Source organism: Micropterus dolomieu, linkage group LG01 (assembly GCF_021292245.1).
Source record: "Micropterus dolomieu isolate WLL.071019.BEF.003 ecotype Adirondacks linkage group LG01, ASM2129224v1, whole genome shotgun sequence".
Taxonomy (NCBI): domain Eukaryota; kingdom Metazoa; phylum Chordata; class Actinopteri; order Centrarchiformes; family Centrarchidae; genus Micropterus; species Micropterus dolomieu.
This window is the reverse complement of record NC_060150.1, coordinates 33,874,384-33,889,810: the sequence shown is the minus strand read 5'-3', so window position 1 is coordinate 33,889,810 and position 15,427 is coordinate 33,874,384. Positions and strand designations below refer to the sequence as shown.

The following is a 15,427-nucleotide window of genomic DNA, read 5'->3' as shown; positions in this document are numbered from 1 at the left end:
CTCCATCGTATTGAGGGGAGGATGGACGGGGCCATGTATTGTGGAATTCTGGACCAACATCTCCTTCCCTCAGTGAGAGAGCTGAAGATGGGTCGAGGATGGGTGTTTCAGCACGACAACGACCCTAAGCACACCGCCAAAGCAACAAAAGAGTGGCTGAAGAAGAAGCACATCAAGGTTCTGGAGTGGCCTAGCCAGTCTCCAGACCTGAATCCAATTGAAAATCTTTGGAGGGAGCTTAAAATTCGAGTTGCCAGGCGACAACCTCGGAACCTGAATGATTTGGAGGCTGTCTGCAGGGAGGAGTGGGCCAACATCCCTGCCGAAATGTGCACAAACCTTGTCACCAACTATAAAAACCGTTTGACATCTGTGCTGGCCAATAATGGCTTTTCTACAAAATATTAACATGCTGTTTGTCCAGGGGGTCAAATACTTGTTCTTCCTCATCAGATGGTTATCAATTTTTATAAATTCATATGATGTGATTTTCTGGAATTTTCTTTGGGATTCTGTCTTTCACTATTAGAATGTACATATGATTAAAATTATAGATCGTTGCATTCTTTGTAAGTGGGCAAACCTGCAAAATCAGCAAGGGGTCAAATACTTCTTTCCCCCACTGTATTCCAATCCAGTGCCAAAAGAATTGTGGATAGCCCGGGTAACATTGATATTTGTCTCAGCAGCGACATGCCAAGTATATCGTTATGTATATTATTAGGAATTGTACTTACTATGAGGCTGAGGTGATTATCTTTATTAGAGTATAAAGATTACAGATGTTGTAAGTGCCTTAGTAAAACAGATTAACTGCTTGGATTACACAGACAGGTGTTGTGAAATAAAACTTTTACTGCCTTGTAAGACTGTAGACAACAGTTTGACCCTATACAATCAATTTTTGTATAGGAATTCAATAACACAGAGGAGAAAATGAGTCTTGTATACAGCAGGGAACTGAACAGATGGTAGCTGTTACCATCAGGATGGACAATATAGTTCTCACACATGATCAATTTCATTTGTACAGTTAAAAAACTTCTCTAATAAAATCAGCACCGAAATCAGAAGCACTGTTTCTCTAGTGTCTCTAATTCATCCTTCTGACCAAACTTACTGCATAACAATACTTTATTTTTTATGTTTAAAAACAAAATGCGACATGTTTTGGTGATGTACTGCGATGTACTGGTGACCTTTCCAGGGTGTACCCCGCCTTTCACCCGACGTACGCTGGGATTGGCTCCGGCCCCCCGCGACCCTGTACGCAGGATAAGCGGTTGACGATGGATGGATGGTTTTGGTGATGTAAACGTTTAGTATGCAGTGTGCCACAGGGGATATTATCTTGTAAGTGCGGTGTGATTTTGGGCCCTAACTTGCACCTGACACAAAGCGCAGCGTCATTTCTAGTTTCCAACCGACGCAGTTGTCATTTTCACGCGCTTAGATCATTAAAATAGGGCACTTTGTGCTTTTAAAGAATGATGCATGCAGAGCAATACTTAAAATGTTGTATTTATTAAGAAGCAATTGGATGGCTGCCTTATTTTGACACTTTACAAATTGTCTTCAATTTGTCAGTCAGTGTGCTAATTACAAAGAACAATAAACTACTGATGCACCTCGAGCCAGAGGGACATTAATGGTTTTCATTTTGGTTGGATAATGTTTTTATTAAATAATTAATTTAACTAAAAAAAACAAGATGAGGGTGTAATTTGGTGGGGAAAATAGCTTGGGAAATGGAAATTAGAAACAGGACAAAGAGTACAGGGTACACAAGTTAGCAGTCACTGTATAGTATTTTAAAGAAAGGTAAAAATGTAAGGGAATCGGGTGAAACTCATTCCAGGTCAAAGTTTTGGCTCTGCCTAAGCTCAAGACTGTGGCCATTTGACATTTCCAGCACCAAATGTGTTCATCTCCATTTGCCACAGAGGTCTAAGAAAGTTTACTCATTATTTCAGCCTCGGACCGACACTTGGTAAATTCAGTCAAACCAAACTATGAACCAATGAAAATCTTTTGGATCCAGACCCTGTGTTGACAGACTATTTGAGTACCCATATGCCTGTTCAGTAAGTAGATCCAAATAAATAAATATTAATTGTGTTCAAGTATTATTGCACGTCCTAATTAAATATAATAGATGTTCTTCCAAGCAATAAAAGCAGTGTGCTGGAGACGACATGACACTTTTAAAACAATGTCTTCCGTTTCACTATGCCGATACACATCAAAAAGTGTCTCGGCCAATGCAGTTTACAAAGTAAGTAGCTGTAGAGCAATGTTTGGACATGCAGTACCTTCTTAGGAACACTTCTGATCTCTAGACACCATGTGAGGAGGTACAGCAGAGAAATGTTCTGGGACATGTAGGATGGGACCTGGGCGCCTAAAACCAGGGAGGAAAGAGCATTTGAGAATTATCACAATAGGGTAGATATGAATGTCACAAACACAAGAATCTATTTGGAAGAAATGCTAAAATGCTCTTTTCAAGAAAACATTAGGTGCTTGTTGACAGGCGCACCTTTTTTCTTAGTGTCTTTACGTAGAGAAATGTGCACTCTATGGTTCCTGTGGTCATGAAGGCCCAATCTGTGGAGCATGTCCTCCACCTCTGTGGCCCTGTTTGGGCAGAACACTTCAAACGAATCCCCTGGCTGATAGGTTGTCATCTTCGAGGAATCCTAGGAAAAAGAAGCATCTAAAAGTTGAAACTGCAACTGCTAAAGCTATCTAAATACATATCGCATGTTTAGAAAAATGTCAGGCTTACAGAGATGTCCAGCTCTAAGAGCAGAGCCATCTTGACTGAATCTCCTCTGGTCAGCTGTACAGCCCTGGATATGGGAACCTCATGGAAAGCATCTTTGTTTAACGGTCCAACAATCTGACCAAAAACATTTATTAGATCAGAGATGAAATATGGCAAAGATACTGGTTTTTTATCAGCAGTAGCATTCCTCACCTGTTCCACAGTGTCTACCTCCTGAAGAGAGACATCAAGGTAGGGAGGAGGCAGAGCAGGAACATTAAGAGAAGACTCAGACAGCGGCGGCAGGGAGTGTGTCAGAGAGGCTGCCAATGCAACATCGGGAACTCCAGCATCCCTGATTTGTGTCTCCGGTACTGATGTAAAAACACTGGCAGCACCAGGAGACTGGGTTGCCAACCCAGGGCTCTCTGCAGGAGAAGCTGGCCTGGGATCAGAAACAGCAGTCTGTGCAGCCAAAGATGAAGGCGAAGCAGCAGATGCAAAATTGGAGACCGTCTGTACAGATACTCCGACCGACTCGCAGTTCTGGTGGTCAGTGACGCTTAAGAGGTTTAGTTGGACATCTGGTATGGATGAATCACGAGTTTCCTTTGGTGAATCCCCTTCTTCTCCTTTCAAGTAACCAGTCCTAGCAGAAGCCATTTTTGATAAGGCTCCTTTGATTGCACTCCACAGTCCTTCAAGCCAGGGGTCCACGACCACTTCCAGCCTGGAGAAAACAAAGTCCGTGAGAAAGAAAATGGGTAAGATAAAGGTCAAATGCTGAAAGTTGAATGTACTTGTCTATATTTTTCTGTAGAACTCACCCTACACCATCATCTGCATATCCCGTTGCATAGAACTGTTTGGCTCCAAGTTCCTGTAGACGACGCTCAATTGTCTTCCCACCGTTGCAGAAATTTGCATAATTTGTGTCTCCTAAACCTGGAGCAGACAGAGAAAAACAGATGACAATTTCTCAAGCCAGTAACTGTGTAAACACTGTGCAGTGCTCTGCATTGTAATGATTGTGTGTTTTGCAAACCAAGTCCCCCACATTGACAGACGCACTGAAAAAAAAGCAACCTCAGACCTAGAATTTACCTAAAAGTGCATACGAAAGGTGTTTATAGTGGTCAGTGGAGAGGGTCTTCTTCTTGATGCGCCTTACAAATTGGAGGGCATTGTCTGGCGGTTCCCCGTCTCCAGTAGTAGACACAATAAAGACCACTGGGGCACTCTCCTTCTCCAAATTGTACTGGAACCAGTTATATGATTAAACAGTGACTTGTGTTTCCACCAGTCGATGTGAAAACTTTAATATCCACAAAATCATCAGGCAATATCACTTCTACTAATATATTATTGACGGCCATGCAACATAAGAGGGGCTTAAACAGCTCTGCTACAAGTATAAAGGGTTTTAATGTGCAATAGCTACCTTCTCACTTTGGTTCAAGCAGCTGAGCTCAGCAACCAGTCCGTGCTCCTCCGCCACCTCAGCAACCCCTTCTGCTATGGACTGGGCCTGGCCCTTCTGAGACCCGTACAGAACCACGAACCGAGGCTTCACTTCACAGGGCATGCTACAGAGTCATGGAAAAAGAACGTAACTTAATTTGTAGATCTGAAACAATTTGTGGACAGAAACTATAAAGAGCTCATGGACCAAGTCAAGTAACTGCTACTGAGAGGATTAAGTAAAGTACTCTGTTGTAGAGCTGTGCATCGTGGATATCTCGGCGGACCTACAAACTGCACATTGACAGCAGGTAACAGACTGTCACAGACCGGCCTTTGCAACATTATTTACCGTGTAACAACTGTCCTGAACGCCACCATGAAGTACACGGATGTTGCGTCACGTTTTGATAACTGTTATCAAGTGGACTCGAGCATGTTATTTATCTTTGCATAATGTAACGCTAAATGTAAAAACAACCACGTCACAAAGACAGTAGAGTTTAAGAGAGAACACGTGTTTAGCTCACTGTTAGTAACTAAATAAATGACAAATAACAAGCCCTGTTGCCGACATCTGATCCCCGGATGGTGTATTTACGAGCTATCATGTTAAACAAGTACAGATGGTTAAATACTATAAAAAGAAGGCGGCTATATTAAGTTTTATGTTAAGATATACTACCTACCTTTTGAATACAGCTGTGGAAATGCACACAGCCCAGCCAAGTCAGTCCTCATGGAATTACATCACTGGACTTCACGCGAGACCAGTGAACGTGATCGGAAGAAACCACGTCATAAGAAAACTTCTTTTTCTTTTTTAATAATCTGTATGAAAAGCTTGTAATTGTTTCCCCGACTCATTCCATAACGGTTTAATTAAATCTGCGTTGTTTGTCTTGATAAAACGGTGTTTAAATGTGTAATAAAAACACCGTTAATTCTACTTGGTTCCGCCCTCTCCGCCCGTGGATCCTTCCAGAAGTCGCCGGCAGACCCGTGCGGCTTGTAGTTAAGCCACACTCCAGGTTTACATCGTAAAAACTCATCATTTTATCCGTTTAACACGTATTAAGTGTCCTAATCTCACAGTCAACATGTCCGCAATGGGGACACTGGCGTTTGATGAGTATGGGAGGCCTTTCATCATCATTAAAGACCAGGACAAGAAGACACGGTTATCGGGCATTGGCGCATTGAAGGTACGTACAATGGGCTAGTTAGCGGAGCACAGTTGTGGCACGTTGGTTAGCAAATTGCTAATTTGCTGTTAGCTGCACGACGTTAAATACGTTAAACCGGAGACGATATGTGTTGCTAACCAAGGCTATGTTTTGTAAGCATGTGTTCAACTGGAAAACGAGAGGTTTGTGCAGAACCACAGCATAGCGTTAGTGAAAGGATTTGCTGGTCATGCTAATATTGAGGCCCATGTGCAAGGCGTGTTGGGTGAGTGTTGCTAGACAGGGCTGTGCCCAAAATGGGCTTTATGGATGCGCAACATTTTCATATAAAAGATTTTTAACTATTTTTTGCAGATGGCAATTTCAATCTGTCTTCGGTTTAGAAACTAAGAATAGGGAATTACTCAAATTGTGAGCTGACATGAAAATCTTTGTGTGTTGCAGTCTCATATTATGGCAGCCAAGGCAGTGGCGTCAACGCTTAAAACATCTTTGGGACCTAATGGTGAGTATAAACCAATGTAGAGCTGTCACAGCAGCAGCAGCAGCTGCCGATGCCACTATTTCAGCTAGCTGTCTCTCCACATCAGACTTCCTGTCAAAACGATTAATCATATGACAAGGCTGGATGAGTGCGTAGATGCTGGCCATCAATATAACTTCTGTATATTGAGCTCGACTTTGTAAATTTGGTATCCTTCCCACATACAGTTGTGTGACAGCTATTGTAATCGTTTAGCCAATATCGCGCATTTCACTTCTCCTGACCCATTTATTCAATTTTTTGCATCCAGGTCTTGATAAGATGATGGTTGACAGGGATGGAGAGGTAACAGTTACCAATGATGGAGCCACTATTCTTAGCATGATGGACGTGGACCACCAGATTGCCAAGCTTATGGTGGAGCTCTCCAAATCCCAGGATGATGAGATTGGTGATGGAACCACTGGAGTTGTTGGTATGGGAAAGAAAAACAAGGGGTTCTTTTTATGGACTGTAAACCTGAATTTATACCTTTCTGCTCTTTCTGGTGGTCTTTAACATAGGGTTCAACATGTTAATTATCACAACATTATACAATCCTAGAGTGTTTCTGAAAAGGAGACTTTTCTGCACTGCTGTGCAATCATTATAGACCCTCACTTTGAAATGTATTGATAATCGTGCCAAGGCTTGCAATGAAATGGCTCAGCTAGATCATAAAATCCAAAATTTTCAAGTGTTTTTTTTTTTTTTTTGTAGAAGAGAGAATTATTTAGCTGCTGTTTTACCCTAAACGCAACAGGATTTGCATAATTGCATTTTATCCGGGTACGTTTTTCTTCAGTTATTAATAGACACAAAAATGGTGCGCTACAATATAAAGAACACTATTAATGAGTTTCTGTTAACACCTTCTCATAGTCTCAAAGTTTTGACGATATTGACTTTCTCATAAAAACTTTGAAATTTAAGTATCCCTAAAAGCGTGGATTAGGAATATGGAAAATGTAATTTAGCTAACGTGTTATGAGCAACATTTTTGCAGCTCTGATCAAGAAAACCTGTCAGCCATGTGTAAGTGTTATTGTTAGCATTACTGTCTTACTGTATTTTCCTCTTCCTCTTCAGTGCTGGCTGGCGCTCTGCTGGAGCAGGCTGAGCAGCTGCTGGACCGTGGGATCCACCCCATCAGGATCTCTGACGGTTATGACCAGGCTGCACGCATTGCGGTCGACGAGCTGGACAAAATTGCAGAAACCCTCCCCTGCGATCCCAACAACACAGAACCACTCATTGAGACTGCCATGACAACACTGGGATCAAAAATGTGAGTTTTATATACACAACGGTGTTATATTGCTACAATATAATCAACAGGAACTATCTTAGATTGCTTTCCATTCCATTACCACTTTAGTAGGAACACCTAGCTAAAACAAATGCAGTCTAATGCTAGAGCCCTGCAATAAATCCTACATTTATGTAGGTTAATATTGGTCATTATATAAATAGTACACAATAGTATAGAGTACACACAATATTAGAAACATCTGCGTATAATTCGATACGATTCAACAGCACCACTATCTACATGCTCATAAATGACCATACAGTTGAAATCAACACCTCAATGAAGCAGTTTAAAACTGAACATTTTAACTTTCATAAAGGGGAGGATTTATTGCAGGACTGTTATGTTAAACTGCATTAGTTTTACTTAGCAGTACCTAATAAACTGGCAACTGAATGTAGTTGAGTTAATGGTAAGCAATCTGAGGTAGTTCCTGTTAATTTATTGTACCTAATAAACTGGCAACTGAGTGTACAAATGCTCTTGACTATTTGGTACATCAGATGTAAAACAGAAAACTATTAAATCGTGTTTTCACTTGTAAGCTACATTTCTTTAGATTTTGGTATGGACCATTATAGGGGTGGGCGATGCGGCAAAAATATATCACGATTTATTTCAGGCAGGATTATGGTTCACAGTCTAATCACGATTCATTTTCATGTTGCTTTTTAAGACTATTTTGTTTCTACGTTATTAGTTTGTTAGTTTAAAAGAGAAAAATAACACTACTTTATTAATCGTATACAATGTTGACCAATGATTCATTCAAATAACAAAGAACTGATTCATTTTATTTTAACAATTTAAAGATTTAAATAGTTGCTTCTGCATAAAAACACGAAGACAGGGACTTGATGCAGAACTTGATTGGCGTTTTACAGTAGCCAATAGCCTGAATGTACGTTACGCCCCTTTCCTCGTCATGCAGACTCTCTGTGCAGACTGGTTCAGCTCCCAGTGAGTGAACACTGCGGCCGGACCAGAACCCAACACAGCCTCCGAGACGACAGAATACAGGACCGAGGTGGTTTTCTTGCCAGGTTTGGCTCTTGGCTCACCGGGTCTGACTCAGCTAATAGTACAGCCTGCAGCACGGCTAACCGAGCTAACTAGCTTTGCAGATACAGTTAACTTAGCAGTTTAGCAAAAAGTAAATTGGATCTGTTATAATATCTGTATCATCCCGGAAATCACCTCGGCCCTGTATTCCCTGTTGGTCCGTGTGTTCATGGCGTGTTCACAAGGAGGCTGCTAAGAGCTGTGTTTCGTTACCTGCTCGCTCGGCTCCGGTTCTGGTGAACAATCTGGCAACGCTCACTGATGTTATCCTGGCCTGAATACCTCCAGTGCTTGAGTGGAGGTGTAACGTTAAACACAAAACACTCCCCTGGTGCTCTGAGCTCCCAGTCCAGGCTGAGGAAGCTATTACCACTTGGCTAACTGAGCTAATAAGATAACAGCAGCAAGTTAGCTGCAGTTAGCGGTTACTTTAGCAACATGTAACACTTTCTGTTCATCTTCAGACTCCATAAATCACAGGGAGTTAAAGCAGAGCAGACGGGGAACACGAAGAACTTTAATGTTTGCGTGTGTAGCTACAGAACTAAATTGATACAGTGCATTGTAGCATGATACCAACGATCACTTTGGAAAGGCAGGTCGTGGAGGCATTTTAATTGTTCGCGATCTAATATTGTCATATCGCACACCCCTAGACCATGATATAGTAATTTTCTTGTGTGACATCTAAGATATCACAAATTAAAGTTCCACTGTTGTCTTTCAGTATCAACCGGTGCCACAGACAGATGGCAGAGATTGCGGTGAATGCCATTCTCACTGTGGCTGACATGGAGAGGAAGGATGTAGACTTTGAGCTCATCAAGGTGGAGGGCAAAGTAGGAGGCAAACTGGAGGACACACAGCTCATCAAGGGAGTCATAGTTGACAAGGAGTTCAGCCACCCTCAGATGCCCAAGGTACAAATGAGAGAATATCCCTTTCTATTGATGTGATCTGCTCTATCGCCAGTTTCGTCTTGACAGTGCATAGGGACAAATAAAATGTACATGTCTGACATCGGTCTATATAACTGTGCCAAGTATTTTACAAAATTTGTTGATGGAGATTATTTGGTGATTGTTTGAAGTCTATTAAACGGTAACTGCAAGAAGTTAAAGCTGGGATAGGCAGTTTATTTCAGAAGGATATTTTGTTGTATTTGTTGAAATTCTCTTTACATCCCGACAGCAATAAATAAATCAAATGTTCTGACACAAAAATTAGAAAATCTGGTATCCTTGGCCTTCGCAGGACTGTAATAAGCCCTCTGCCTGTGCTCTCACTGCGCATGAAAGGGTCTTTGAAAGGATATTTTCAGTTGGCCATGGTTAATTGCTTTATAGTGCTGCGGGGAAACTCTACAGGTTTATACCATTTTCTGTTTGTTACCACTGTAAGATGATGATGCTAACCACAATTCTTTGTTGTCAACACTCAGATTCTGAAGGATGCTAAAATCGCCATTCTTACCTGCCCGTTTGAGCCCCCTAAGCCCAAGACCAAGCATAAGTTGGATGTGACCTGTGTGGAGGACTACAAAGCCCTTCAGAAATATGAAAAGGAGAAGTTTGAGGAGATGATCCAGCAGGTTAGTACTGCAGTGTCGAAGCGCTACAAGAACTGAATTCTTGACATCTGCACTGGCATGTGATTAATCTCAAAAATTTCTCTTTTAGGTCAAAAGCGTCGGCGCAAATTTGGCCATCTGCCAGTGGGGCTTTGATGATGAAGCCAACCACCTTCTGCTGCAGAATGAGCTGCCGGCTGTGCGCTGGGTCGGAGGGCCTGAGATTGAGGTAAGGGATGCTTGTCACATGGTAGAGCAAAATATTTTTCACGTCCTTCATCTCTTATGGCCACGTTTTGCTGATGAGCAGAAAGTATCAAGTAGAAATGACTGTTGCCTAATGTCAAGTGTGTTTTCTCTGCAGTTGATCGCCATAGCCACGGGTGGGCGTATCGTGCCACGGTTCTGCGAGTTGACACCAGAGAAGCTTGGTGTGGCTGGCGTGGTGAAGGAGATCTCCTTTGGCACTACAAAGGATCACATGTTGGTTATCCAGGAGTGCAAAAACACCAGGGCTGTGACCATTTTCATCCGTGGAGGCAACAAAATGGTGAGCACAAATGTGACTTTTACTCTATTCCAACGTATCCATTAATGTTTCTGTCCCACTTGGTTGACCTTTTTATTCAAGTTTTTATTCTATCTCATTAGATCATTGAAGAGGCAAAGCGGGCTCTCCATGATGCCCTGTGTGTAATTCGCAATCTGGTCAAAGACAACCGTGTTGTGTATGGAGGAGGAGCTTCAGAGATTGCATGTGCTCTGGCTGTCAACCAGGGTGCAGACAAGGTGAGAAGCACTAAAAGGCAGATACACAATGAATTGAGCAAAATAAAGTGTGGTATTCCTTTTAGGATTGAGAATAAATGTTTGACACTTTTTTTGGCAAACTCTGAATCCACCAAGATGCCGTTTTTCTTACTGCTCTGATCATCTTTATTTCTGCCTCTCTAGTGCCCATCATTGGAGCAGTATGCAATGAGGTCCTTTGCTGATGCGCTGGAGGTAATCCCAATGGCGCTGGCTGAGAATAGCGGGCTGAACCCTATCCAGACCATGGCAGAGGTCAGAGCCAGACAGGTCAAAGAGACCAACCCCTTCCTCGGGATCGACTGTCTGCACAAAAACACCAATGGTAAGGAGCCAGCTGCCAGACAGTGGCAACACTGCACTTCAGTGTCAAAGCAGACACCAGAGAGATGTCAGAGACCATATTAAATGGCTTTTTGTTTTTCCTCCTCCACAGACATGAAGCAGCAACATGTGGTTGAGACCCTGATTGGCAAGAAGCAGCAGATCTTGCTGGCTACTCAAGTAGTCAAGATGATCCTAAAGATTGACGACATCCGAAGCCCGGGAGAGAGTGAGGACTGAAGGCCTCCTGCAACACTTTCTGAGCTGTTCTGAGGTTTTAGGCACTTCCCCTGAACACCACGTCCAAACCGCACTGCATATTGCTATTTATCATTTCATACAAAATGTTCAAGCTGTTGTAGTAACAAAGTCCCCATTAAAATGTTGGTTCATTGAAATTTGACTCCATAGCTCTGTTTAAGGCCCCAATGTTGAACCTGATTATGCTGGATCTTTATTTGTGTATTCCACATCAAGTGTACATTACATGTCTTAGAAAAACATGAATATACAAAGTTGGGAAGCTGATGCATAAAGTGTGATCCACATTTATATGAATGCTATTTAATTCTTGCATTCATACCATACAATACCAGGTACTGCAGCCATTTTTGGGGGGCACAAGGCAAAAGTGCTTTATAGTTTAACATTAGAATTACAGTTCTTCTGTATCCACATGTTCATACATGAACCCAGACCCCTAAAATAAAACCTACAATAACATTTGGAAAACTGGAATGTGGAAAAAAAATGATTTCAATCACTGTCCTGAGCTTGCTGTAAATAGCATCGCTAAATTTATCATGTTTTCATCTTGTCTGTGAAAGTTGATCTTCTGTGTGTAGAAACGTGGTCAAAAGTACCATTCGTGATGTGTAACTGGCTCTTATCGCTGTGCTGATGCTGCCGACCTTCTCATTTACATGTACTTGTTGAGCCAGTTGAGCATGTCTGCCCTGGCCTCCTGGATGCTGGGTTTGTCTGCGGGGTTGATGTCCTCCCTCTTGCGGTGGACAAACCCATGAGTCTGACCAGAAAAGATCTTCACCTGGTAATCCACTGTGCACTTCTCCTTCAGCTTTGCTTCAAGGACTCTCACCTGGAAGAGCAACAAAATGTGGGAGCACGGGTTGTCAGCAGTTATGACATTTTAAAATGAGGTTCTGCAGCACAGAAGTTCCTTGAGCCAGAAAATGTTTAATCGCTGGTGACACATGGATGCTGCTGCAAGGAAGTATCCGGGTGGAGGGGTTCATGCATACTAACCTGGTACAGTGGGATAACCTCATCTTTCTCTGCAAAGATGAACAGCGTAGGACTCTTCAGCTCATACCTGTCCTCTCTGTCACGAACAATCCCTGCACAGCAGCACCACATAATCCCATCATTAAATCACTGTACAGAAACCAATGCTGCATGCCTGGGAGGGAGGGTGGGGGGGGTTATATTAATAGATTTGTTTGAAATTGGGAAGACAAAGATGACACTGAAGTGAATTGTGTGTGAAATTAACTTTACTGTAGCAATGATGTACCATAGACTGACACTCCAGTTTTGACCTCTGGGTATTGCAGGGCGAGGTAATGTGTTGCAACCCCTCCCCAGCAGAAGCCCACTGCTCCAATGTGTTTGGCCCCACACTGCTCCTTCAGGAACCTCAGCACTGCATCCACCTCTCTGAGGAGGGAAATACTATGACCAAAATGCCTTAAAACTAGTGCATAAAGGAAAAAGGCTAATAAATGCATGTGATCAGCAAGCCTTTCAAAACACCAGACCATACGGATACTGTAACTGCCCCATTTGATACATGCATACTAGAGCTAGATACATTTTCAACTTGGCTTCCAAGTAATCTGGAAAAAAGCTGTTTCGTTACTTGTTTATGTTTGTTGGCTTTTTGTCTTCAAGCCACTGCTCAAATTTGGACCAGTCATGTGATGGACTCCATGGCTCCTTTCCAACATAGAAGTCTGGACAGACAGCACTGCTCAGAGCACAACAATGGCAGAAGAAATCACTGTTAAACTGGCCATAATAACACTGCATATGGAAAAGCTTCTGGGTTAAATAAGTACTCACCCACCAAAATGTCATATAGCCTGTTTATGTGGTCTACTTTTAAAAGCACACACACGATTATCAGTGCGTGCAGCATAGTCAGTTTTACTCACATGAATCCATTGGCAGCCAGCATATCAGCCATGTATCTTGTGTTGGGAAGCTGCCACCCATAGATGTCTTGTATGACAATGACTGCCTTGTCAGATGCAGCGGATGGTTTCACTACATATGCTTTGATGTGCTCTATCTGGACCTCCTGGCCGAGCCCTCCATAGTCCATCCGATCACCAATGTCGCAGGGGCATGGCTTGGCTTCATTCGCCATCTGCTGACACACAAGATTTAGTTTCTCTGTCGTGCGGTCAGAACTGGGAGTCACATTATTGTGCAACACAATGACAAAGCATTTTGCACAGCTTTAACGTTAACCTTTCCCAGTCTGACGTCTTAGTCTCAAACAAAATAATCTGTAAATCAATTTGCACAGAGACATACCGTGTTGTTTTACCCGAATTCCCGTTGACAGAGGAAACTTTCTTAAGTGTTGTGTAGGGCTGGAAAAGTTGCAGCCAAGTCGGTAATTGTATAGCTGGTGGAATCAGTGTGAAGCTCATATGAAGAAGGGAATTCCTGCAGCGACCTTCAAAATAAAAGCTGTAAGTAAATAACATTACATTTTTTGAGTAGCCAATACAAACAGCACTTAAAGGTGGAGATAAGGACATACCGTATCATAGCTGATGCAAATAGACATGAAAGCATATGGTCAATATGTCTGACATGTGTTTGTGGGACAGCCTTAAGTTCTTTCTATAAACTCAACCAGAAGAAACCACATTGAAAATCACTCCTAACAGATTCAAAATTGATTGATTGATGGGAACAATACGTTAAATTATGACCAAATAAATGGACTGTAAGGACTGTAAATGTAAGGAATGGGGAAAAAATGAACATTTACATATTGTGGAGGTTTTGCTCTGTCTTCAGTGCTGCAGCTTCTGTGCATTTTAAATTCACTTCTAAAGTGAACATTATTTTATCTTTTCTCTGTGTGTGCAGTGTTAAAGTGAATTCTTTCTGTCAAGACAATTATGCTCCTTCCGGTCCTGTTCCCTTGAAGCCTGGGTTGACCAAAGACTTTTGATTAAATGACAGAAAGACAGTTCAATATTATTATCCTAACTTTTCTCCCACGGACGCGCTTCTCAAAAGGCACCGCTGGGATTCGAACCCAGGATCTCCTGTTTACTAGACAGGCGCTTTAACCAACTAAGCCACGGCGCCACTGGATACCCCGGATGACGGAGTATTATTTAATCTAAAGGTATCTACTGTACGGTTCGGTAAAATGTCCTTGATACAGTTATTTGGTTTAACATTTTAACAAAAAGCAGGCATAATATTATCCATATACTTTCACCAAAAACAGTAGGCTACATTTTATATCAAATCGGTAACATTTTAACAAGTTATAGCTATTTAGGGTTAAGAGAGGATGGTAAAACAATAAGTGATTAATTGGAAGTAAAAAATAAAGCAGTAACACAATAGTTACTGGGAACTGAGAATGCCTGCGGAAAAGGTAGAGACAGGAATATAGTTTTTAATTGGGCACCTTAAATGCAAAATGTAATAAATACACTGGAGAGTAATTAAGGGGAATTGAGTTAAAAACTGATTATTGACATGGTAAAATAACCACAACAAGAAAGAAATTAGAGAGATTAACCCGATGGGCCTTTACAGATGTACTGTACCTCTGCTCTGGTCGGAAATGTTCCAGAAAGGTGGTTCAAAATTGTTGGTTCATGTGACATCCTGCAGATGTCGCAGTTAAGTATGAATAAATATTTGATTTTATATGTATGTGAATATATATTGTAAGGTTGTTCCTTTTTAAAAAATGTTTTATTGAAAATGTAGAAAATATACAAACAAGTTAGGAGTACGTAAGTTAGTGTACACATCAATTAAGAAAATATAAAAATAATTTACAATGGTGGAAATGAAACTATAGCACACTTGAATATAGCAGCAGATAATATAGGTAACTCATACTGAAAAACAAGACATCAAGATAAAACAAATAAGTAAATAAATAAAAATAAATATATACAATAGGATAGATATTTGATACCCACGTTCTGGAAGTATCAGAGTGTAAAAGTGAAGAAACTAACAACACTTTCTGCAGTGTAAATAAACGGATATACTTTATATATTATATAAAATCATTACAATAGATATTTAAAGATAAAAACTACAGATTGTCGTTCACTAACCGCGTGACGGTTGTTGTGGAGGTTTCCCTGCCGTAAATGTTGACCCGCTGCGGTAAAATAGA

General features: G+C 41.5%; 3 protein-coding genes and 1 non-coding gene across 7 annotated transcripts in view; 1 reads left to right on the top strand and 3 right to left on the bottom strand.

The window, feature by feature from the left end:
• The window catches only part of mtrr (5-methyltetrahydrofolate-homocysteine methyltransferase reductase), a 27,346-nt gene extending 22,291 nt beyond the window's left edge, over positions 1–5,055 (bottom strand). The window contains exons 1-8 of one of the 4 annotated variants that reach the window (XM_046066153.1): positions 4,918–5,055; positions 4,209–4,353; positions 3,872–4,025; positions 3,595–3,712; positions 2,981–3,497; positions 2,789–2,902; positions 2,540–2,699; positions 2,313–2,401 (exon numbers count right to left, since the gene is read on the bottom strand). In XM_046066153.1, the coding sequence (XP_045922109.1) occupies positions 2,313–2,401; positions 2,540–2,699; positions 2,789–2,902; positions 2,981–3,497; positions 3,595–3,712; positions 3,872–4,025; positions 4,209–4,352 (1,296 nt within the window). In that variant the 5' untranslated portion in view covers position 4,353; positions 4,918–5,055. Of the gene's footprint in view, positions 1–2,312; positions 2,402–2,539; positions 2,700–2,788; positions 2,903–2,980; positions 3,498–3,594; positions 3,713–3,871; positions 4,026–4,208; positions 4,354–4,476; positions 4,498–4,580; positions 4,731–4,917 lie in introns of those variants that run through there. The other 3 variants (XM_046066139.1, XM_046066145.1, XM_046066162.1) reach the window with 3 other exon arrangements.
• A 129-nt stretch (positions 5,056–5,184) lies between these two features.
• cct5 (chaperonin containing TCP1, subunit 5 (epsilon)) lies at positions 5,185–11,414 on the top strand. Its single transcript, XM_046066176.1, has 11 exons — positions 5,185–5,433; positions 5,860–5,920; positions 6,210–6,374; positions 7,028–7,226; positions 9,040–9,232; positions 9,754–9,903; positions 9,992–10,111; positions 10,247–10,432; positions 10,534–10,671; positions 10,837–11,017; positions 11,129–11,414. Exons 1-11 carry the CDS (start codon positions 5,329–5,331, stop codon positions 11,254–11,256), a joined length of 1,626 nt encoding a protein of 541 aa, XP_045922132.1. The 5' UTR covers positions 5,185–5,328; the 3' UTR covers positions 11,257–11,414.
• Positions 11,415–11,428: 14 nt separating this feature from the next.
• Positions 11,429–13,730, bottom strand: cmbl (carboxymethylenebutenolidase homolog (Pseudomonas)). The gene is made up of 6 exons (XM_046066203.1): positions 13,576–13,730; positions 13,191–13,405; positions 12,896–13,003; positions 12,551–12,693; positions 12,283–12,374; positions 11,429–12,115 (listed from the first exon to the last, which is right to left on the bottom strand). The coding sequence occupies exons 2-6, from the start codon at positions 13,403–13,405 to the stop codon at positions 11,936–11,938; spliced, it is 738 nt and encodes a 245-aa protein (XP_045922159.1). The 5' UTR covers positions 13,576–13,730; the 3' UTR covers positions 11,429–11,935.
• Positions 13,731–14,293: 563 nt separating this feature from the next.
• Positions 14,294–14,367, bottom strand: trnat-agu. The gene has a single exon. It is a non-coding gene; the product is annotated as a tRNA-Thr (tRNA).
• Positions 14,368–15,427: the final 1,060 nt, after the last annotated feature.